Source organism: Piliocolobus tephrosceles, chromosome 10 (assembly GCF_002776525.5).
Source record: "Piliocolobus tephrosceles isolate RC106 chromosome 10, ASM277652v3, whole genome shotgun sequence".
NCBI lineage: Eukaryota > Metazoa > Chordata > Mammalia > Primates > Cercopithecidae > Piliocolobus > Piliocolobus tephrosceles.
This window is the reverse complement of record NC_045443.1, coordinates 13,040,350-13,064,942: the sequence shown is the minus strand read 5'-3', so window position 1 is coordinate 13,064,942 and position 24,593 is coordinate 13,040,350. Positions and strand designations below refer to the sequence as shown.

At 44.2% G+C, this 24,593-nt stretch overlaps 1 protein-coding gene and 1 long non-coding RNA gene across 3 annotated transcripts in view; one reads left to right on the top strand and one right to left on the bottom strand.

Moving 5' to 3' along the window:
• Positions 1-24,593, top strand: part of HEBP1 (heme binding protein 1) — a 27,853-nt gene continuing 3,260 nt past the window's right edge. Inside the window, exons 1-3 of the mRNA XM_023226172.1 lie at positions 1-254; positions 12,301-12,439; positions 14,353-14,533. Of these exons, the coding sequence (XP_023081940.1) occupies positions 177-254; positions 12,301-12,439; positions 14,353-14,533 (398 nt within the window). The 5' untranslated portion in view covers positions 1-176. The remainder of the gene's footprint in view (positions 255-12,300; positions 12,440-14,352; positions 14,534-24,593) is intronic.
• The window catches only part of LOC111552080, an 18,557-nt gene continuing 11,328 nt past the window's right edge, over positions 17,365-24,593 (bottom strand). Inside the window, exons 1-3 of one of the 2 annotated variants that reach the window (XR_004229157.1) lie at positions 22,135-22,186; positions 21,628-22,023; positions 17,365-18,670 (exon numbers count right to left, since the gene is read on the bottom strand). This is a non-coding gene — a long non-coding RNA (uncharacterized LOC111552080). Of the gene's footprint in view, positions 18,671-21,456; positions 22,024-22,134; positions 22,187-22,400; positions 22,568-24,593 lie in introns of those variants that run through there. The other variant, XR_002734544.1, reaches the window with a different exon arrangement.

The window sequence follows — 24,593 nt, the reverse complement described above, 5'->3', positions numbered from 1 at the left end:
CCGCCCTCTATCCACGCCCTCTGGCCTGCCTCTAGCCCCGCCTCTCGCTTCACCGCCCCGTCGCCCCGCCGCCCCTGCCGCCTTGCCGCCCTGCAGCTGGTGGTCGCTGCCGGTGGTGCTCCGTCGCCCCCGCCACCTCACGTCCTCCCGTGCGTCGGGCGCGTCTCGGCTACGCCATGTTGGGCATGATCAAGAACTCGCTGTTCGGAAGCGTAGAGACGTGGCCTTGGCAGGTCCTAAGCAAAGGGGACAAGGTAGGCCCTCAGGGCTGCCGAGGACCTGAAGGATTGCTGCGTCCCACCCCCACCCTCTTCGGGGCTGCAGCGGGTGCTGAGGGGCAGGTGGGGCAGGAATGTGCTATCGAAGGTTCGTTCTGATGTCTGTCACGAGTGCGGCTCTCCACCGCCCAGCACTTGGACTGGGAAGGAAAGGAGTGAGAGGTCCCCCTGCAGCCGGTGGTGGGAGGAGGGGGGTAGACAGGAGAGATTCATCCAAGGAGAGAATCCCAACCTGGGGAGTTGGGCACTGCCTGTTGAATGCGTTCTTTCGTTTAAATATTCCAAACATTCCGAACAGTTTGATTTGTTGAGAGACACTCGGTTGCAGAAATGAGTGTGGCAAGAAATTCCCAAGTACTAGAGTACTGAGGACAGTAGCCCCCTTTATCCGCGGTTTCAGTTACCCGTGGTCAGCTGCTGTCCGTAACTATTAAATGGAAAATTCCAGGAATACAAAAGTCCTGAGTTTTAAGTTTCCGGCCATGCTGCATAGCAGGATGAAATCTTGATTCCTGGGACCGGAATGCCCCTTTGTTCAAGGTCAGCCTCCTATCTCTAGTACCCGCCCTCAGTCACTTAGTAGCTAGCTTGGTGATCGGATCGACCGTGGCGGTATTCAAGTAACCCTTATTTTACTTTGTAATGGCCCCAAAGTGCAAGTTTAGCAATGCTGGCATATTGTTATAACTGCTGTATTTTATTATTGTTGTTCGTCTCTTACTGTGCCTAATTGATAGGTTAAACATTATCATAGGTATGTATGTATAGGAAAAAACATAGTAGATACAGGGCTTAGTTCTGTCCACAGTTTCAGGTATCCACTGGGGGGTTTGGAAGGTATCTGCTGTAGATAAGGGGGACTACTGTGTAAAAGAAGAAGACCTGTGCAGAATAGAAATAAATGCGCTAGGCAGGGAGCACAGGGGTGGTCAATTCTGCCGGGGGGCTATGATGGGGCCTTCAGTGGAGTGTCCTCAGCTGGGCCTCAGGGATGTGTAGGAGTGCACACAACAGAGAAGAGCATGCACAAAGGCCCAGAGCTGTACCATTGCTTTTGGCCAAATAGATCCGCTGGAGTTGGGTACCTAGAGTACAGAATGAGTGAAGAGAGCATAATAGCTGTCTTCCCCCAAATTTATATCAGTGCTAACATGGGCTAACTGGACTGCACCCCTGAAAACAAGGAGAATGCTGCTAGATTATAATCTCCCGGTAGACAGGTAGTTTGAACAGTGCAGCTGTATACAGAGCTCCCAATATGATGCCTCATTTGTGAAAGGACTGTACTGCCTGGGGGCCAAGTTCTGATACCTAGTACAATGATCTTCATATCACGAAAGCTGTCAATTAGACTCTAATCTGAACTCTTTGAGCAACCAGAGATGTTTCACCTGTTCTTATCTCTGTTTCCCCAACTCTATGTAGAATGAACAGTTTAGCTCTGATCAGAGGTCCCACATTTGAATACCTGCAGCAGCCAGGCAGGTAATGGAAATGGACGACACTAGCTGTTTTAGGCTATAAGGCATGGTGGGGACTGAGGCAAGTCAGAGAGTGAACTCAGGTCCCCATCTATAGAGGGCAGTTCCAGCCACTTGTTGCTATGCAGTGATACGATATGAAACATTGTTGCCAAATTCTTAAGGAAAACCATGTATCCAAATTCTTATGGGAAATTACCCAATTTAAAATTAATTCAACAAAAACTATTTTTTGAGTGCTATGTGCCAGGCACTCTTCTAGGCAACAGGATAAAAGAGTAAAACCAGCAAAAGTCTCTGCCCCCATGGAACTTATGTTTTATTGGCTAATGAACAAATAAAATGTATCATGGATCAGATAGTGATCAGTGCTATGAAGAAAAGCAAGCAGGGAAGGGGAGTGAGGAATAGGGAGAGTTAGGAGTGAGGCTTTGGTTTTGAGTAGGGCAACTGACATAGTTGTGCATAGGCTGGACACAAATGCAATAAGGATGCCAGTTATTAATATCAGTCCTGCTCTGAACATCCACACAGAACTGTCTATCCACCTCCCTGGGCAATGAAAAAGGCACCTGGTAAGGTCTGCAGCATCACTGGCCTCCCCATCAGGTAGCTGCCCTACTCAAAACCACAGCCTTTCTCCTAACAGCCCTGATGAAGGTTCCTGTGGTTCTAACACTTTAAGAATCCATGTGTTCTTGCTTTTTGTCATGGAATGGGACTCACTTTTTCTTTTTGGGTTAATGATGATGGCCCACACAGGCGGAGAGTCTGGGCTGGTTCGTGGCCTGTGCCCTCAGATTCCTTCCTCACCCGTTCCCTGCTCTGCTATCTCCCTGTGGAGTGGAAGCTGACCCATTTAGCCTGTTTGCCAGGCCAAATGTCAGCTGGCGCCCAGCTACGTTTGTTCAGTGGGAGTCACTACTGGGAGATAAGAGGGGAGAAACCAGAGTATTTCTTCTCCTTCTCTACCCCATTAGAGCCATACTACTAGGACCTTCTCTGTGGCTTCGGCTTCGGCTACACAGGCCACCATGGTTCTAGCTCCTACCCAGTAACCTAGGTATCTGAACTTAGGTAACAGGTAATCCTCCCTCAATGTCTCCTGGGGTGCTTACTAACCTCTAGGTTGCCTGTCTGTCCCCTGCTGGCATCTCAGCCCCTCTGTTATCTGTGTAACCAATTCCTTGCATTGAGGTGCCTCTGCTCTAAATACTCTGGTAGTTTCTGTTTCCTGTTTGATTCATACTAATGCAACGTCATGTGCCGTTAATTTGGGGCCTCTAGGATAAGGAGAACTCCCTAATAAGCATCTTCTGTCAGCGTTTGATGGGAATATGGGGCCATATGGGATACTGGTACCAGGTTAAAGCAAATCATTTAACCCAAGTGAACTTCAGTTTCTGCAGCTGTAAAATGGGTATAAAAATATCTTTTCCATCTATTTCCAGAATTACTATAAATATTAATTTATTTAAAACCGTGAAGACATTTTGTAAAGTAGTATACACACTCTACAAATATAGTAATAGCATTATATCAGTGCTCATCTCAGCTTCATTCTTTCTAGCTGTATGGTCACAGGCCAACTTAGCCCCTCTGAAGCTAATCCTGGGAGAAAATAATAGTTCATATCTTAATAGATTATTCTGAAGTCAAATGAGATAACCAATTGTGAAATTGTTCAATACTAGTACTTGGTTAGAGATGGAAATGGTTAGCTTCCCCCTAGTTTTACGGTAAAGTGTGGGTAAGTTACTCAATATCCCCTGTGAGCCCTTGAATTCCTCAACTCTAAGATGAGAATAACAATGCCAATGGGAAATTAATTAATTATGCATAGATACTTGTAAATCTTTTTTTTGTTTTGTTTTGTTTTGTTTTTTTGAGACAAAGTCTCACTCTCACCCAGGCTGGAGTGCAGTGGCCGGATCTCAGCTCACTGCAAGCTCCGCCTCCCGGGTTTACGTCATTCTCCTGCCTCAGCCTCCCGAGTAGCTGGGACTACAGTCTCCCACCACCACCCCTGGATAATTTTTTGTATTTTTAGTAGAGAGGGGGTTTCACCGTATTAGCCAGGATGGTCTCGATCTCCTGACCTCGTGATCCGCTTGTCTCGGCCTCCCAAAGTGCTGGGATTACAGGCTTGAGTCACAGCACCTGGCCTGTAAATCTTTTTTTTTAAATATACAAATTTAAGGGTATTATTTTTGAAGAGAACCTCTCCCTGAAATTATCTTTTTTTTTTTTTTGAGACGGAGTCTCGCTCTGTCGCCCAGGCTGGGGTGCAGTGCCCAGATCTCAGCTCACTGCAAGCTCCACCTCCCGGGTTCACGCCATTCTCCTGCCTCAGCCTCCGGAGTAGCTGGGACTACAGGCGCCCGCCACCTCGCCCGGCTAGATTTTTGTATTTTTTAGTAGAGACGGGGTTTCACCGTGTTAGCCACGATGGTCTCGATCTCCTGACCTTGTGATCCGCCCGTCTCGGCCTCCCAAAGTGCTGGGATTACAGGCTTGAGCCACCGCGCCTGGCGAAATTATCTTTTATCCTGGAAACAGCATGGGTCAGAAACTATTGTCCGCTCTCCTGGGCAAATGATGGCATACCATGTTCCCCATATAGCATGGGCTTCAGGCTCACCAGATGTTCAGGACTGATTCCAAGTACTTGGCAGGAAGGCCAGTACTGCTGCAGACCTTATCAGGTACCTTCTTAATTGCTCAAGGAGGGAGAAGGATAGACAGCTCTCTGTGTTAGATTGGGTGGGCCTTTGGATGCTCAGAGCAGGACTGATATTAGTAACTGACGTCCTTATCAGATTTGTGTCTAGCCTGTGCACACAGGTTAGGACCTGATAGCCTGACTTTGAGTCCTGGCTCCACTATTCACCCACTGCAGTTTGGGCATGTTACTTAACCTCTTGTTCCCCAGTGTCATCTGAAAATGAAGATTAAAGCACTAACTTCCTTACAGGGTTATTGGAGAAATTGAATGAATGAATCCATGTAAAGCATTTAAAATTACACCAGACAAATAGAAAGTACTCTGTCAGGTTAATTATTATGATCAGTATTTTCTTGTAATGAGAAAGCAGGCTTCCAACATTAGCATGTATACCGACTACATGAAGTGGCAAGAACTGACCTTTCAAAGGACTTGCAAATCCCATAGCCAGAGGCATTCTTGTTAGACCTTTGTCTGGGACTTGAACTTGACCAAGGTTCCCATTGAATGTTGAAAATTGATTTTTGTAGCCACAGGCCAAAATCTCTATCTAGGAACTGATTGGGAGCATAGACTAATGGAGATGGGGTGAAGGAGGGCTATTATTGTGTTCCATGTCACAAGCAAATGCACTAAAGATGTTAAATTTTAAGAATCAAGACTGTGTTAACTTAGCTGCCTTATTCTCTACAGCAGTAGAGAATTCTAGTTAAATAAATTTAAATAGAGCTCCCTGGAGAACTAGAGTAGTTTTACAATTCCATCTCTCAAGCTTGAATTTTCACAGTGGTCCCGTGGTTCAAATGAGTGGTTATGGATACAGATGCTATGAAAACAAGTGGTCCCTGCACTGGAACTGGTTTAATACATTGTGGCCCAGCTTTTCTCCAGGAGATCCTATTAGACGAGGTCCTCATCTCTCTGCCCACCTATTTTGGCTCTTGTATTCCTTGTCATTAGAGTAAAACTAGGTTTTACTCTGCATCTCTCCTTTCACACAACTATTTGTAGAGTGGCTACAATATGCAAGACGTGGTACATCTAGGTACAGAGAGATAGAACGGTGAACAAGAGAAACAGTGCTGACCCTGTAGGGCTTATGGGTGAGAGTTTAACACATCATTTAATTGTAATTACAAGAAGTATTGTGTTATGAAGGGGTGGCCTGCCCCTCCACACCTGTGGGTGCTTCTCGTTAGGTGGGATGAGAGACTTGAGAAAAGGGAATAATACACAGAGACAAAGTATAGAGAAAGAAAAGCGGGACCCAGGGGACCGGCGCTCAGCTTACAGAGGACCCATGCCGGCACCGGTCTCTGAGTTCCCTCAGTATTTATTGCTAATTATCTTTACAATCTAAAAGATAAGGGAGTGGCTGGAAAATAGGATCATTGTAGGGAGGAAATCAGCAGTAAGACATATGAACAAAAATCCTTGTAACATGAATAAGTTTAAAGGAAAATGCTGTGCCTTGAGATGCAGATGCAAACATCTCCATAAACCTTTTAGCAGTATTGCTCCAGCAAGCCCCACCTTATTCCTAAAGGCGGTTTTCTCCTTACTCAGTAAACAAAGCACACAATGGGTTTTACCCGGAGATGTACCATTGCCCAGGGAGGGGCAGGAGACAAATGTTTTCCTCTTTTTTGAGATTTAAGAGAATGGTGATGACCTTTAACCACAAGCAGCCTTTAGGCACTTGTTTAACAAAGCACATTCTGCACAGCCCAAAATCCTTTTAACCTTAAGTCACCACACCACATGTCTCTTGAAAGGACAAAGTTGGGGGTAGGGTCACAGATTAACAGCATCTCAAATACAGAACTAAATGGAGTCTCTTATGTCTACTTCCTTCTATATAGACACAGTAACAGGCTGATCTCTCTTTCTTTTCCCCACAGTGTTATGAAAGTACAGGGTGGGTAAGAACATCATAGGGAACCTATTTTAAGTCAGGATCCTCTCTGAGGAAATAACTTTTAGGTTGGAGCCTGTTAGATGAATTGGGAGGTACCAGGCAAAGGCAGGAGGAGAATGCTCCAGGGAGAGGGAGCAGCAGACACAGAGGCCCTGGTGTGGAAATGACCGTGGCGTCAAAGGAAACAGCAGAAAGCTGCAGAGCAGGTGCTGTGAGTGTGGCTGGCAAAGTGGGTAGAAGCTCAGTGGTGCCTGCGTCATCAAAGGCAGGTTAAGAACTTGGTGTATGAATGCCTTTAGGCAGGGGATTAATTAACACAGATTGGTGTAGAGTGCCCTATATATGCTCTCTGGACAATCCCAACCTCATTCACAGCTCCAGTCTCACCTTATGCTGATGACTCCCAGATTTACACCTCTATGCCAGTCCCTTGCTGAGTTCCAGAGCTGTATGTCCAACGGCCCAATGGACAGTTTGCTTGTCTATATCAGGAGGAGGTGAACTGATGGACACATAAGACCCCTTCCAGCTCTAGAGTTATCTGACTTTAGGGGTTCCTAGAAAGGAGAGATCACTCAGGAGAAGGAGGTGGTGGAGTTGAGCCAAGCCTTAAAGGATGATAGGTCTGTTATGGGGGACTTGCCTCTCCGAGTCGAGCTGGAGTCCTTTCTTGACAGCCTTTCTTTCCTTGCTTTCTACCTGGAGGACAGGCCGAGATTCCGGGTGGCTCATGCCATTTTATAGATCTCTTTTCTGCTGCAGAGACCCTCCATTCAAGACCCAGACATACTTGCAAAATCCTATGTTTTGTAACATAGGATTTTGGTCACAAATGTCAGTTGAATGAATTTAGGGTAGATGAACTGGCTTGCTATCAAATCACCATCACTGGACTAATGGTTACAAAATCCAACTCCCACAACAGCTTCTGAGTTCTTCTGAGATCTGGACCCTGCCAGAACACCTTTTTTGTGTCCTGCTGGACGGTCTTTGCTCCAGCCACAACTATTTGTACTATTTGTACCCACAGTTATCATACTGTTCTTGACCTGTCCTCATTTGCTCCTGGGGTACCCACTGCCTGGAATCTCCTCCCCTAAATGATCAGAGCATTTACCGCCTTGTGCAATAATTTGTGTAATTCTCCTCACCACCCTCCTGAGTATCCCTATCATATTCATCTCCAAATCTGTAGCACCTGGCAAAGGTTTTCGATAATGTTTATTCCATGAATCAATGAAGTCATGACTGGACGTCCAGTTGGGTGATCTGTAACCGCCTCAAAGTCAGCTTGACCTTCCCAAACATGTTATCACTTACACCCATGCCCCTTAAACTAACTAACCTAAGTGGTCCTTTCCTGTGTTCCCATACTGCCCTGGCACTCCTCGCCCCCTAAAAATGTCATCATATGATAACCTTCTGTTTTCCTGGCATCTTCCCTTATTAGGCCATGCCGATCCTGATATCAGGAACCAAGACTTTCAGCTCTGTCTTGTTGCACCTGGAACAATGTTCAGCACATAGTAGATGCTCAGTAGTTGTTGGTTAAATGAATAAAAAAGAAAGACCAAAGGAAAGAGCCAGTTAGCTCTTTCTCCAGTGAGATCTTGTCTTTGGTTTTCCCATTTGTAAAAGAAGTAACTGCCTAAAATGACTTCTGATACCTCTGTTCTGAATTTGACATGGGCATACAACTGTCCACCCAGAGTATCTAACACAGTGGCTAAAGAGAGAGGTTACAGACTAGGCAACATTGCAAGACCCCATCTGAAAGAGAGAGAAAGAGAGGAAAAGAAAAAAAAAAGCAAGATACTTTGGAAGGCTGATGTAGGGGGGGTCACTTGAGCTCAGGAGTTTGAGACCAGCTTGGGCAACATGGTGAAACCCTGTCTCTACAAAAGAGAGAGAAAAAAAATACAAAAAAATTAGCTGGGCATGGTGGCACACACCTGTAGTCCCAGCTATTCAGGAGGATGAGGTGGGAGGATCACATGAGCCCAGGAGGTTGAAGGTACAGTGAGCCAAGATTGTGCCACTGCACAATCCAGCCTGAGCAACCATGAGACCCTGTAAGAAAGGGAGGAAGGGAAGGGGAGGGGAGGGGGGAGGGGGAGGGGAGGGGAAGGGAGGAGGGAGGGAGGGAGGAGGGAAGGAAGGGAAGGAAGGAGAGAGAAAGAAAAAAGAAAGAAAGAGAAAGAAAGAAAGGAAGAAAGAAAGAAGAAAGAAAAAAAGAAGGAGGATAAAGAAAAGAAAGAGAGGTTTAAATGCTCACTTCACCCCCCATAGCTATAGAGAAACTTGCAGTGAATATGAGACTAAAGTACACTGGAGTTTGGCAACTGGAATTTTTGTTTCAGTTTCACCATTCAGTAGTTACGTCACTTTGAGCAGCTTAGTCTCTCTCTGGTTCTTCATTTTCTCCTTGATAAAATTAGTTAGATTAGGTAAACTTTAAAACCAGTTTAGGTTCTGAACTTCTGTGATTCACAGGATAGTGTTTCTGGAATTTAAAACATTACAAGTGCCAAGAGTAGGTGTGTACTCAAATGAAAGGGGGATTCTGGAATTCTCTGTTGCAACAGAAAGAGCAAAACACCCTAAGTTTATTTAACAGTTTGCTACTGAAGGCTCTTTGGAAGTTGTCAGAGTCACCAGATGGAGGGCTTCACAGCAGCCTCAGAATGATTCCGCACGGTGCCCCAAAGTCAAGGCTGACTTGCTGCCTCATGATTCCTGGTCTGGCGCAATTTCCTCTACCCCATGAGAAGTGGGGGTTAAGTAGGAACTTGGCACTCAGGGTTAAAATTACAATATTAAGGCCGGGCGCAGTGGCTCACACCTGTAATCCCAGCACTTTGGGAGGCTAGGGTGGACAGAACACCTGGGATCAGGAGTTTGAGACCAATCTGCCCAACATGGCAAACCCCATCTCTACTAAAAATACAAAAATTAGCTGGGAGTGGTGGCGCGTGCCTGTAGTCTCAGCTACATACATAGGAGACTGAGGCAGAAGAATTGCTTGAACCTGGGAGGCAGAGGTTGCAGTTAGCAGAGATCACACCACTGCACTTCAGCCCGGGTGACAGAGTGAGACTCTGTCTCAAAAATAAAAGAAATATGAAATATGCTCATTGAGACTACACTTGCCACTCACAGCCCTACACTGCTGCCTTCCTCCAGAGACACCTTCTGTCCCCCTGGGAGTCACACCCTCTTCCCTAGTTGGGAATCTTCAGTCTAGGATATTACATAAAAACCTATTTGACCAATCTAGGGCAGCCAGGTTCCCTACCACGTGTCTGTTTTTCATAATCATTATTAGGAGAGACAGCACCTTAATCAAATAAATATCTGTTGCATTTCTAACATGTAAAGTTTTGTGGTATAGTTTCTGCCCATAAAGGCTTTATTACAGATTGTTAAAACTAAAATAATGTTTCATTATCAGATGGTCAAATAAACATAGACCAACTTTTCTTCTTCTAATGGGATAGAATAAAATTCACTCCAGTAGAGTAGAAGAGAAGAAAACAGGATAGGGGAAGGAACAACAACAACAACAAAAAAGAACCAGGATGCATCTCATCCATAAGGGTAAAGCATTACTTTGTGAAACTTTATTTTGACTATGTGTATGTTCATGATAAGACAGCCTGTTAAAAATGCTTTCCTTCTTGTGGATTGTAATTTTTTTTTCAGAGTTTGAAGAATACTTCCTTACAGTATGTCCAGGAATACAAAATTAAATTATATGAGCGATCACGTGGCAAGGAGCAGGAGGTGTGCTGAAGGAGAGCTGCGGAGGTCCATAATGAGTCTAAACACCAGGGAAAGGATAGTCCAAGGACAGGGCCTCAATGCAGAAAGTGGTGATGCGGAGATGAAAGAAGGATTTACATGTAAGGAGGCAGTGGAGCTAAGCATTAAGCAGATTGGGAGGCTGTGATTTAGTGAGACAAGAGTTTGGGAGAGGATATGCTGTGTCTGGTGTGAACAGAACTACAGTCACCCCTTCCTGTCTGTGGGTTCTGGATCCACGGATTCAACCAACCCAGATGGAAAATATTTTTTTTTCTTAAATGGCAATACAGTAATAAAAAATACATAAATCAACAGTAGAGGCCAGGCATGGTGTAACTGCCTATTGGGTTCACCTTGCCTGCTGCCTAGATAGAACCAATTTATCAAGACAGGGGATTGTAATGGAGAAAGAGTAATTCATGCAGAGCCAGCTCTGCAGGAAACCAGAGTTTTGTTATTACTCAAATCAGTCTCCCTGAGCATTCGGGGGTGAGATTTTTTAAATGTAATTTGGCAGGTAGAGACTTGGGGAGTGGGGAGTGCTGATTGGTCAGGTTGGAGATGGAATCACGGAGGAGTTGAAGTGAGGTTTTCTTGCTGTCTTCTGTTCCTCGGTGCAATGGCAGAACTGGCTGGGCCAGATTACTGATCTGAATGGTGTCAGCTGGTCCATCGAGTGCAGAGTCTGGAAAATATCTCCAGCACCGATCTTAGATTTTATAATAGTGATGTTATCCCCAGGAGCAATTTGAGGGGGTTCAGATTCTTGGAGCCAGAGGCTGCATGACCTCTAAATTGTAATTTCTAATCTTGTAGCTAATTTATTAGTCCTGCAAGGTCAGACTGAACCCCAGGCCAGAAGGGGGTCTTATTGGGAAAGGGCTGTTACCAATTTTCTTTCAGAGTCAAACCATGAACTAAATTCCTTCCCACAGTTAGTTCGGCCTACGCCCAGGAATCCCACAAGGACAGCTTAAGGGTTAGAAACAAGATAGAGTCAGTGAAGTCTGATTTCTTTTACTGTCATAATTTCCTCAGTTACAATTTTGCAAAGGCGGTTTCCATTGTGGCCCATGCCTGTAATGCCAACACTGGGAAGCCAAGACAGGAGGATTGCTTGAGCCCAGGAGTTTGAGACCAGCCTGGACAACATAGGGAGACTCTACCAAAAAAAAAATTTTTTTTTAATTAGCAGGGTATGGTGGTATGCACCTGTGGTCCCACTTACTCAGGAGGCCAAAGTAGGAGGATTGCTTGAGCTCAGGAGGTCGAAGCTAGTGAGCCACGATCATAGCACTGCACACCAGCCTGGGTGACAGAGCGAAACACTGTCTCAAAAATAAATAAATAAATAAATAAAATATATGTGTGTGTGTGTATGTGTGTATACACAGAATAGCAACTATTTGGGTTTTACGTTGTATTAAGTATTGTAAGTAATGTAGAGATGATTTAAAGTATATAGGAGGATGTGTGTGGGTTATACACAAAATACTATACCATTTTATATCAGGGACTTGAGCATCCATGGATTTTGGTATCCATAGAGGTCCTGGATCCAGTCCCCCAAGGATGCGAAGGGACAACTGAACTCTGATTCTTCTTGAATTGCAGTCCTCCTACTAGAATGAACCTAATCTTGGGGGCTTCACAGTTTTGTTGGATTGTGGTCGTTGTATTTTTTGTTTCCTCCCTTCTAAGTTCTTCTTTTTTTATATTTTTCTGGATCTCTTATTTGTTTAACTTTATCTTCCAACCTATTTACTGAATTTTTCTTCTCTGTTACCAGATTTTTAATTTCTGAGAGCTCTTTCGTTCTCTGAGTGTTCCATTTTTGTAGCATTCTGGTTTTCAGGATGCAATATCTTCTCTCATCTCCCCAAGAATATCAAGTATAAGATTTTCCTGCTTTGAACGTTTTCTTTACAAGAATTCCAGAACCTGTTTCTCACAGCTCTTCATACTCAGGCCTGTCCCTTCTGCTCTATGGCCATACCCACAAAGGAAAGCTTTTCAGCCTTCTGTTACTGCTTCTAGAGACATCGCAAGTTGCTACTTTGTAACTCTTAAACACTGTGCCTTCTCTCTCTCTAGGAAGAAGTCTCCTATGAAGAAAGGGCCTGTGAAGGAGGCAAATTTGCCACAGTAGAAGTGACAGATAAGCCTGTGGATGAGGCTCTACGGGAAGCAATGCCTAAGGTCGCAAAGTATGCGGGGGGCACCAATGACAAGGGTGAGTACCCCTGCAGGACGTGGCTCTGGTCTCAGGGGCCAGCTTTGCAAGGTCTCACCTCATCAGTGGTAAACATAAGTGAGGGGCTACAAGGCACCTGTAGCGAGGTGTTTCAGCAACCCGCAAACCTCCTGCACTATGTGAACAAGCAGTGTATTGCAGGAATCTGGGGAAACCACTCTGGTATCAGTCCAGCCTGTCCCTCAGTTGAAGGCATCCCTGCTCAATATCTCTGAGTTCCTGCTTCACTCCCAGGTGTGGGACCATATGCTCTTTTTTTTTTTTTTTTAACCTTGCAGTGCTTATTTTGTCTTTGGATTGGTTGACTAGGTGACGTGTGCCCACAGTAAGCTAAGCTACAGCACAAGGCAAGGCCAGCATCAGGCTGGAGATCCCCAGAGTCAGCCCCTGGTAGCTCAGATTCTCCTGGGTCCTTAGGCTCAGTGAGCAGGGGGGTTCCAGACCCTGTCTGGCACATGAAGGGTCTGAGAATTCTTAGCCTATCCCGCTCTTAAAAGCTTGGCAGTTCATGCTGGCCACCTCTCTACTTTTAAAATGATAAGCCTGAAGTCTCATGAAAGGTATACCTGTTAGATGTAAACCATATTTTAAAATGAGTTGGACTCGTAAGAAGCCCTCTAATTTGGGTAGCACTTTGGAATCACTGCAAAACAAAGATGGGCCAGAAAGCAAGGGGAAAAAAAGAGATGTCATGTTTAATTTTTAGGATATTTCTCAAGCTGATAATTTAAAGAGCTAAAAACATGTATTATCCTTAATAACATTTACTAGGAGCTGCCCTGTCTATTGAGTAGCCATTCTTTTATTCCTTTACTTACTTAATAAACTTGCTTTAAAAAAAAATTTACTAGGGCTAAAGTAATCAGACTTTGGAAGATACATTAACCTGTAGGAAGTCAGGAAGAAATCTTTTCCTTCTTAACACTGTCTTAACATTTTTTTAGATGAAAATATGTATAAGAATTATAAAACTCACTAAAGAAAACCTTGAAAATAACAAAACAGTACTCCCTAATTTCCTCATTCAATACAATCAATGTTGTCTTTTGAATATATTTTTTAGGGCTTTTTAATGTAATCTTAGTGTTCCTACAATTACATATCCTGCTTCTGTTAGTTATTATTTCATAATTATTTTCCACTAGTGCCCAAGAGTCTTCTTAAGCATAATTCTTAGCTACATTATACTGCATCATGTGTCTGTAATTCACATAGATGTATTCCTGTTCTGAACAGAATTTATAATTCTGCTGTAATGAATATCTTATTACCTATAGCCTTTTCCATATTTTAGATTGATATTTTAAATAGGCAGTAATTAAATACTGGCTAGGCATGGTGGCTTACACCTGTAATCCCAGCACTTTGTGAGGCCAAGATGGGTAAATCACTTGAGGTCAGGAGTTTAAGACCAGCCTGGCCAACATGGCAAAACCCCATCTCTACTAAAAATACAAAAATAAGCTGGGCGTGGTGGTGCCTGCCTGTAATCCCAGCTACTCGGAAGGCTGAGGCACAAGAATTGCTTGAACCCAGGAACCCAGGAGGCAGACTTTGCAGTAAGCCGAGAGCACACCACTCCACTCCAGCCTGGGCAACAGAGCAAGACTCTATCGGAAGAAAGAAAGAGAGAGAGAGAGTGATAATCTACAGTCTTGATGTATATTGCCAAATCATTTTTTAGAGTTGTACCACTATACTCCTACCAACAGCATATACAAATAACAGATGTTCATGTATTTCTATGTATTTTTAACACTTGAAATGTTCATTGTTAATTTCAAGAACAAAAAATACCACCTTGAAAGACAAATGAAACTAATGTGTCTTCCACAGCCCTGAGCAAACTCTGTCTCTGATCCCTGCCTCACTCTGTGTTTTTGTGTTTTCAGGAATTGGAATGGGGATGACAGTCCCTATTTCCTTTGCCGTATTCCCCAATGAAGATGGCTCTCTGCAGAAGAAATTAAAAGTCTGGTTCCGGATTCCAAACCAATTTCAAAGCGACCCACCAGCTCCCAGTGACAAAAGCGTGAAGATTGAGGAACGGGAAGGCATCACTGTCTATTCCATGTAAGGAGATGATCCTTCGGGCATCCATGGGTGGCACTTGATCCCTGTACCACTCCTTACGTCCCCTCTAGCAAGCATTCGCATCACATTTTTATGGTTGCTGAATTAATTTAAGTAGGAAATGCTGAATCCTAACAGTTCCTCATTGTAATGTCTTCAGGTTGCAGGACACACACAATTGCATTTTATCAGAATAAATGCCTTGGCCAGTTGCCAAATTCATGGATAGAGCTGAAGCCTTGTTTAAGTTTGCAATGAATGTCTACATTAGCCATAGCAGAGTTCTAGAAGACTCAGCAAATATCTTAAGTCAAGCCGTGGTCTGGATTCGTGGACACATGGGAAGCATAAAGGGCTGAGGAATACCTGATTTCTACCCCACACTCCCTTTAATGCCAGAGAGCAGGGAGTATCTGCCAGAGCTGGGCTGCCACCCTCCTTGTTGTTCCTGGGTGGTAGTCCTTTGAGCAGAGCACACATCTGTTCTCTTGTCATCCTGGTCCTATTTCCAGGATTTCATGAGGGGTCATTTTCCCTTGACTATAGAGAATAGCAGGTGCAAATGGTTACTAGTTTCTGTCCCTCACACTCCAGCCTGCGCTCAGAAACCAAGTCTCTTCTAGGTCATTGATGACTCCTCACATTTGTTAAAATCCTCCCATGTGACAGGCACCAAACCAGGCTCAGGGGAAGACCAGGATCTTCACCAGAAGTAACCATAGGTGGTTTGGCTCTGCTCGGGAGCAACCTCCTGAAAAATTCATACATATAATCTTGCACTGTACTGAGTATTGGTCCACTTTCAGGGACCTCCAGACTTGGCTGCCCTACTGCAACCCTGCACCTGATGGTGGGACCGTTTTCCCTGGAGCTCTGTGAATGTTCTGAGAATGTGGGCTTCACTGCTGTGTGCAGTCCTAGGCCAGGTGACTGCAGGGCCCCCCAGAGGACAGTGAATGTAATGCAGCTGGGAGCTGGCACCAGAGCCTCAGCTCCTGTGCTTGTCCTGCAGTCCTCATTCAGACTTCCCAGCTTCCCTTCAGAGGGTGTGAAGAAAGCAAATTAACTTAACGTTATCTTTTCCTAGGGTGGAGAAGCACCTAGGGTGCAGCATTGAAGGAAGCACTCACTCTCACAGCTGTCCAAGTGCAGGATGGGGACTGAGAGTGAGCGCCTCCTTAAATCTTGTGCCCTGGGTTAGATGTCTGCTTGTCTTTTCCCTTCTGTTTCCTGTGTTTGGGAAGCAGCAGGTATAATATAATAAACTTGTATTTTATTTGAATTCCAGCTCTACTGCTTACTAGCAGGATGATGCTTGGGAAGTTACTCAGCCGCTTTAAGACTTAGCTTTTCCATTTGTTAAGTGCTGATAATATAACCTCCTATATATGATGTGTGTGTGTGTGCATGTAATATAACCTTATAGGATTATTGTTAAATATCTTTCAGTATTTACTAAGATACTATTTATATATTACCTAATGTTTATGACCTGAAGCAGGTTTTGGCAATTACCCCTTCTGTCTGTTCATTCTTATTTCATAAGGAATGAGACAGACATGATTGAATCAGCTCACATTAAGACTTCAAGCAGATGGGGCTAGTTTCTGATCATTTGTTTTACCAGACCCTGGGTAATGAGTGGATATATATTGTTTTCTTTTGTCTTTAACTTTTTAGTATGGGAATTTTCAAACTTATAGAAAGGTAGAAGCGTACAAGATCATGAAACCGTATGTGCCCATCCCCTACCAACAGCAGTGATCAACTCAAGGCCAATTCTATGTCTTGTGTATCTTCACAGCATTCACCCAGCCCTACCCTGGATTATTTTTAGGCAAATTCCAGACATTATATTATTTTGTTCATAAATATTTCAGGTAACTACTGAAGATTTTTTTAAATATAGTCACAATACCTTATTTTTTCTGAAATTTTGATAGTAATTCATTAATTTGTAATATAAAATATTCAGTGCTCATGTTTCCCCCATTATCTTATTTGTTTTTGTTTTGAGACAGAGTCTCACTCTGTCACCCAGGCTGGAGTGCAGTGGTATGATCTCGGCTCACTGCAACCTCTGCCTCCCAGGTTCAAACAATTCTTGTGCCTCAGCCTCTCGGGTAGCTGGGACTACAGGCACGTGCCACCACGCCTGGCTGATTTTTTGTGTTTTTAGTAGAGACAGAGTTTCACCATGTTGGCCAGGCTGGTCTCGAACTCCTGACCTCAGTTGATCCGCCTGCCTCGGCCTCCCAAAGTGCTGGGATTACAGGCATGAGCCACCACCCCTTTTTTTTTTTTTTTTTTTTTTTTTAGACAGAGTCTCTCTCTCTTGCCCAGGCTGGAGTGCAGTGGTGCGATCTCGATCTCGGCTTACTGCAACCTCTGCTGCCTGGGTTCAAGCGATTCTCCTGCCTCAGCCTCCCCAAGTAGCTGGGATTATAGGCACCTGCCAGCATGCCTGACTAATTTTTGTAGTTTTTTAGTAGAGAAGGGGTTTCACCATCTTGGCCAGGCTGATCTTGAACTCCTGACTTCATGATCCACCTCCCTCGGCCTCCCACAGTGCTGAGATTACAGGCGTGAGCCACCACACCCGGCCATCATTTGTTTTTAACATTTTGTTAGAATCTGGATCCAAGTCAGATCTTGCAGTACTTTTTTGTTGTTTGTTGTTAAGAGACAAGGCCTTGCTCTGTTGCCCAGGCTGGAGTGCAGTGGTGTGATCATAGCTCACTGCAGCCTCGAACTCCTGGACTCAGGTAATCCTCCCACCTCAGCCTCCCAAGGAGCTGGTACTACAGTTGCACACAACCATACCTGGCTGATGGTACATTTTTAAGCTTTTATTAATCTGTGAATTTCTTTACCAACACACCTTTACATTCTTCCTTTCCATCTGTGGATCATTTGTCCTATTATTATCTGTACTGGATTTTGCTGATTGTATTTCCATGACATTTTACCACATCCCTCGAGCCCTGTATTGCCTGTAAATTAGTAGTTGAAACTAAAGGCCGGATCAGATTCAAGTTTTTGAAGTTTTGGTGAGAATATTTCCTAGGTGGTGGTGTTTACTTCCTTCAGGTGCCCACAGTGTCTGATTGTCCCTGATTGAGTCATGTTGGTGACCATAGTTCATCATTGCCTAGATGTCTTGTTCCATTAGAGGCCATACAACGATCATGTTCTCTGTTTTTCTTTCTTCTTTTATTACCTGAAATATTTCGGTAAAGAGGAACTTCCCCTTGTTTACTATTTGGCTTCCTTTATTTCGTATAGAAAAAGCCAGATACATGCTTGCTTGATAACTTCTCTTTATTTACCAGTTTTCAGAATGATAGTTTCATTCTGTAACATTCTCAAGGTGAGGTGGTCTGCATCTTTGTTTTTTGAGTGTAATTATAAACGTATGAATTTAAACATATTTGATATGTTTCAGTTTGTTGCAGTTATTATTCTTATTGATGCTCTGATTGCCCCACTGTTGGCCAGTGGGAGCCTCTTCAATTTGGTTTCTTGGTCCTTTTGACACAACTCTAGTAGTCTTTGATGGCTCCCTGGCTTTCTGGTATAATGAGATGTTTTGAGCACATCTTAGCATTTCTTGCCCCAGAGCTGGAATTAGCCATTTCTCTAAGGAATGCTGGTTTCTTATGGTGGGAAGGGGTATCTCTTTAAAGGGTACTATCAAAGGCAGGTCGGTGACCATTTCCTTTTAATTCTCTGAAATCTAAACAGATGAAAGTGCCAGATGTGGTGTCCAGCCTGGCTCCACGGAATTTTTAACATGGAGTTCTCACACAGCATATGGTCATTCCTCAACTCGCCACTTGATGTCACTGCATAGTCAAATGAGCATTCAAAAGTACCCTGCAGTGATTTGTGTTATTTCTGATTCTTTTGAAAGCAATGTTAATGAGATGGTGGAAGGCAAATGTACTACTTCAAATGCAAAAGTACTCTATCAAATAATGCAGTGAGTGCATTCAATGACAAAATTAATTCTAAAATGAAAGCCTGGCATCCTTCATTCAGTCTTCCTTCTTTTATGACCTTGTGAAGAGATGTTTACAAAGGAATTATACATTTATTAGCATTGTTAATTACTGGAGCTTTTAGATGAATAGAAGGCTGTGAAAAAAATGGCACTATCAGAATATGTTTAGTATTCACAAGAGGCAATAGAATTATCCTCACACTTAGATCAGTCGCAACACTCCAGACTACTGTCCTTTCTCTATGCCCTTAGGTTAGAGTTTGGGCTTTTCAGCTCATTTCAGCACCGGGTTCTCAATAGGGACCAACAGCAGGAGAAGTTTAATGGTCTTAATGAAACTTTCACGGTTTAAATGAAATATCTAGATATAAAGGAAAAAGTTGGAAACCAGGAGTTTATTTTCAGAGTAACCTATGCTCCCACCCAGTTCATCACTCAGTGGTCATAGGACCTTTGGTATATTGCCAGCCTCACTGCACCTCAGTTTCCTCATCTGTAAGATGAGCATGAGTACCTAGCTTTTATGGTGTTGTGGGCATAAAATATGATAATATCTGTAAATACCTACTCAATCCTAGACATGAGGTAGACACTCAGTAAATGTTAGCCTATTCTCCTCCTCCTAACTTCATCTCCCTTTGAGAATTTGATCAAGTTTTATTAGAATTAACAATAACAAAGTCAAAGTTACTGCAGATACACTTGGGTTAGAACCTCAACAACTCCAATAATTATGAGTTTTATAACTTGCAGCAAGTTGTTTAATCTTTCTGAGCCTCAATTTTCTCATCTATAAAATAAGATTTGTAAGGCATGATTGTTAAGGCCAGTTTCATTGTGCATTTGAAAGAACTTTGTCAGCTGTCAGCACCTAGGTTGCTGATGTCATTTTTACCTCTAAATGACCAGGCCCCAATGGAGGCCATTGGCAGCTTGGGAAGTTCAGCCTAGAGAAAGAGAAATTTGGAAGAAAGAGCTCAACTGCTAAACCTTTAGGGAGTTCTCACGTTACCACTTAGGAGATTTACAGACCAGTGTTTGCCCATATTCCTAGACAATTCAACCCTGTTTGTAACCACAGGAAGTTGGGGCCAAGGGTTTTCAGTCTTAGCACCCTTGCTTTGCCCCCTCACTTCGATTAAAAGGGGACTTGCTCAACCCTGCTATTGAAAATAGCCCCCTGTGCTTTTCTGTCCCTTTATCCAGCTTTATTTTGCTTTGCTTCACTTATAATCAATTGCATTATATATCTCTATCTACTCATTTATTTATTGCCCTCTCCCCACTAGAATGCAAGCTTCCCAAGGGTAGGGCCTTTGGCTAGAATATAACAAGTATTCAATAAGAAGTTGGTGAATTGGCCATCACAGTGGCTCACATCTGTAATTCTAGTATTCTGGGAGGCCAAGGCAGGTGGATCACCTGAGCTCAGGAGTTTGAGATCAGCCTGGGCAACATAATGAGACCCTGTCTCCAAATAAAAAACAAAAACAAGTTGGTGAATGGATACATGAACAAAAGAGCTTCATCCTTGCCTCTCCTGTGCTTCTGTCTCTCTGCTCTCTCCCATAAAGATCTTGGTCCCCATCATAGCTTCAGTTGTCACCAGTATGTTGGTAACTCTCCAGCCTGACCTCTCTCTGTCTCCCCTGAATGTCTTGTCATCCCATCAGACTCAGCGTGGGGCCTGAGACAATGTGATTTACCCACTCACTCATTCCTTCATTCGAAAGATAGTGGATTCCTTGTTCACTTACTCTATACCAGGAACTATTTTAGGTGTCTAACAGTAAAATGGATGTCATGAAGTAATGTCCTTGCCCCTGGAAGAATTCAAGTGCCATCTGGATAGACGGGTGACACTTATACCATGTGACATTTGCACTAGGTGGGAAGTTTGGTTCAATTTGACAAACATTTATTAAGTATCTCTAATATTTAAGCCACCTCACCTCCAAAAGCCTTGCCGATGATAAGATTCTGTGTCTCAGCCTAACTAATCGCCATTTTCTCTCCCCCTACAGCTGTCAGTTATCCCGTAAGTCTTTTATAAACTCCCACCAGGCAGGGGCTTCAGGCTGTTTCTCTGTGGCTGATGCCCGGGTCAACATGTCTCGTGCTGCCTTCTCTCCCAAGCACCAGCCTTACATTTCCAGCTCCCAGGAGGCATCACCACGTAATTCTCCTCAATTATCTCCCAAATCAGCATGTCCAAAACACAATGCAGATTTCCACGCAAAATCAGATCCCTTTCTGTGTTCTCTGTCTTAGTGATGGTCCCCTCCCTCCTCCTACCCATGCTGTTCCAATGTCATTCTGACTCCTTCACTTCTGCATCTAATTATTGGCTCAACCTGGTCAGCTCCCAGCTGTCCCTTCCCTTGCATCTACACAGGTCTTCATCATCTCTTGCCTGAATCATGGCCATGGCATTGGCTCCCAGCTCTCCCATTTCTGATCCTTCTAAAGTGTCCTTTTATCACCACCTGCCTAAGGCACAGGACTGATCACATCGCCTGTCTTTGCTCAGAAACTGAGCCTCCTCAGAGGCTGCTCAGCTCTGGCTGGGGGCCTCAGGCCCATCCAACCAGACACGGGTTTGAACAAAAACCCAGTTAGTAATGAGATGCTTCATTTCCACTAGGAGAGGGTGGGTCAACTTTGGGTCCCCAATGTTTGACCAGGCAGTAAGTCCTAGTAAAAATGCCCCATGATGGCACTGACTACCCTCCACACACAGCACCACTCCCATGTCGACCTGATCTCAGAGCGTCCCACCCGCCACCACCCAACATGACTCCCACCCCGGACACAACATCCACTTCCAGACCTTTGCTCATACGTCCCCAGCTCCTCTCAATCCTCCCCAGCCTCTGTTTGTTGGAAGCTCTGTGAGGACAGAAGGTTGTCATATTGTTCATTGCCAGCATCAAGAAGAGATACTCTATTTCCAGACAAGGTCACATATACAAAAAAGGTAGAGATGCTCAATAAATGCTTAATATCACCTCTTTCTTAATACCTTCCCTTCGTGTTCTAAGTCAGAACCCATCATTCGCTATTCCTCACCCCCAGAACATTCTGGATGTACCTTCCACCTTCATTCCAGCATTTCCCTCCAGCCAGCATAATCCTTCTGTGTGTTTCTCTCCCGACCACCACACTTAGAGCTCTCGAGGGCGGAGAGGCGTCTTTATCATCCTTACAGCTCTTATGGTATCTGGCTTGCATTTTGTGCTCGGTGATGTTCAACTCAATAAGCAGGGGTCTAGCCTGGTTGAATGAAATGCTTATTGTGTGAAGCCTGTCTTCCTGTTGCAGCAAGACTGTCAGTTCCTGCTCTGATACTTCTTTTGCCTAGCACAGGGCTGCATGCACAGCAGACCGTACACCAGTGTGTGTTGATCCATTGATTGTTAAAGTTTTGAAGTTGAGTGGTCAAGCTCAGAGTCATTCTTCCTCCCTGCATGCCTGCACCGGACACTCCCTGAAAGATAATGCGTTATGATTTTTTGCTTCCTTGGACGAAAGCCCCACTTCCCTCCACTAGCCCTCGCTATTGCCTGTGTCATCTTTCCCCTTTCTAACGCTTCCAGACCTTTTGAGTCAGCTCCTTTTGTGTTTCTGGAATCAGGAGTGTGTGTATGTTTGAGATTCCTCAGTTCCCATGGTAACCAAATGCTTTATTCGGAATACTGAGCTCTGACATTGCGTGAGATAAAACACTGCCCTGGAGGAGAGCTTCTTTCAAGATGAGGCGTTTATAGATAGAGACGTATTCACAGGCTTACAAAAATAATGTACAGACTTCACGTTTATTTCTTTTAGGGACTCAAAGCACTTTATGAGCATTTCTTAACTCACCTTCAAGCGCACGCACTGTTACTGTGCTCCATGTCCAGACTGGAAGCTGAGGCAGGAACCAATGAGGCAAAGTGTCTACGAATACACGCAGAGTCAGCCAGAGCTAGGCTTCCTTCATACACCAGGGTTTCGTGGTAGGGTTTGGTTTCTGGCTTGTTTGTGCGGTTCTGTGATGGGAGTCAGTGTGGTTGGTTAAATTAGCAGAGAGGAGAACTCTCATGTATCTGTTCCCATAGCCCACCCAGTTGGTTTGTTTTCCAGTAAAAGGATTCTATGATGAAGCAATAGGGAAAATTTTATCTGCATTACCAGCATTTCAGTCTGCCTGGGAATAAATATAAAGAATTGGGGGTTTTCCCAGAGTGAATTTTAGGAATCCCTGAATGATGACATTCTCCATCTCACTCTCTGCTGAGTTTCCTTCTGCTTCTCAGCCCCTTCTCACTGTCCTTTGCCCTGTCCTCTTTCTCCACCCACCACTTAGATATTAGGATTCTAAGGAGCAAGCTTCTGGCCTGCTGTTTGCACAACGTCTCTGCCACATGTCGCTTCTTACCATGATTATAGCCAGTACCTACTCACTGGATAGAAACTCCCAAGTTTCTGTCACTAGATCCTTCTCCTTCCCAAATCAGTATCTCTGACTCCAGTTCTGTCCCAAGCCTAAGGAGGTTTTTACATGGTCAGACACACATTGAGATAATAATTGTTGCATGAATGTATTTCACAGAGGGACCTTAATATTCATATGCCCCCCAAACTAAATCATGTACACCCCTACAGCTGCCCTTCCTGCCGAATGTTACTCTTCGGCCTTTAATCCCTATTCTGGTTAGCGGCATCTTCTCCTACCCAGAGGCTTAACTGGAATCCCTGAAGAATCGTCTCTTCCTTTCTGTCTCTTACCTCCCTCCACATACAGGTACCTCTCAAATCTGCCTTTCTCCCACCTTCATCATCTCACACTTGGCTGTTCCTGGGTTCCAGTGGCCCCACAGCTCTCAACCCCTTGCCATTTCCCCTGTCCCTCCACTGTCACCAGAGGGATCCTTCCAAAACACAATTGGATCATGCCAGTCCTCTACTTTAAAACCCTTTCCAGGACAGGCGTGGTGGCTCATACCTGTAATCCCAGCACTTTAGGAGGCTGAGGCGGGTGGATCACCTGAGGTCAGGAGTTCGAGACCAGCCTGGCCAACATGGTGAAACCCCCTCTGTACTAAAAATACAAAAATTAGCTGGGCATGTGCCTGTAGTCCCAGCTAGTCAGTAAGCTAAGGCAGGAAAATCACTTGAACCTCGGAGGCGGCGGTTGCAATAAGCCAAGATCGCGCCACTGCACTCCAGCCTGGGTAACAGAGTGAGACTCTGTCTCAAAAAAAAAACCCTTTCGTAGGTATAGCTGTGCATCTAGGATCAGGTTCAAACTCTTTAGCATGTCTTTCGAGGCCTTTGCATCTGGCTGCGGTGGATCCACTTCTCCTGTTTGAGTTCCCACCGCTGTCCCCTTAGTGTGTGCTCAGATGTTGATTATGTAAATGAGTGAGTGAGACTTATGTAAACACTTCACTCACTATGTCCTAAGTGCTGTCGTCTTTAGCTCTGTCAGGCTGAAGACATCATTTTTATTGTTTAGCCCCGAATTGTTCATTTAACCGAGGGGTCTGATATGTTCAGGCACTATGTTAGGTGTTCAGCGTACATCAGTGACCAAAAAATGATAAAAATCCCTGCCATGGTGCAGCCTATATTCTAGCAGAGGACACAAAACATAAACAATAAACTGAATGACTAAATTATATAGTATGTTAAAAGGTGATAAGCGCTGTTAAGAAAGAAAAAGTAAAACATAGGAAGAAGATTGGGATGGGGTTAGGGAATGGGGTTACAAGGTGTAAAACATTTTAAGAGTAGGCCTAATTGAGAAAGTGAGAATTGAGCCAGTTCATAATATTACTTTGTTATTTTTTTAGTGGTATTTTTTGTCTTTATTTTGTTTTGGAGACAGGGTCTCACTATGTTGTCCAGGCCAGAATGCAGTGGCTATTCACAGATGTGATCAGAGCACACTGCAGTCTCAATTCCTGGCCTCAATCAGTGCTCCTGCCTCAGCCTCCCAAGTAACTGGGACCACAGGCATGCACCACAACACTCGGCTACATGATTTTTTTTTTTTTTTTTTTTTTTTTTTTT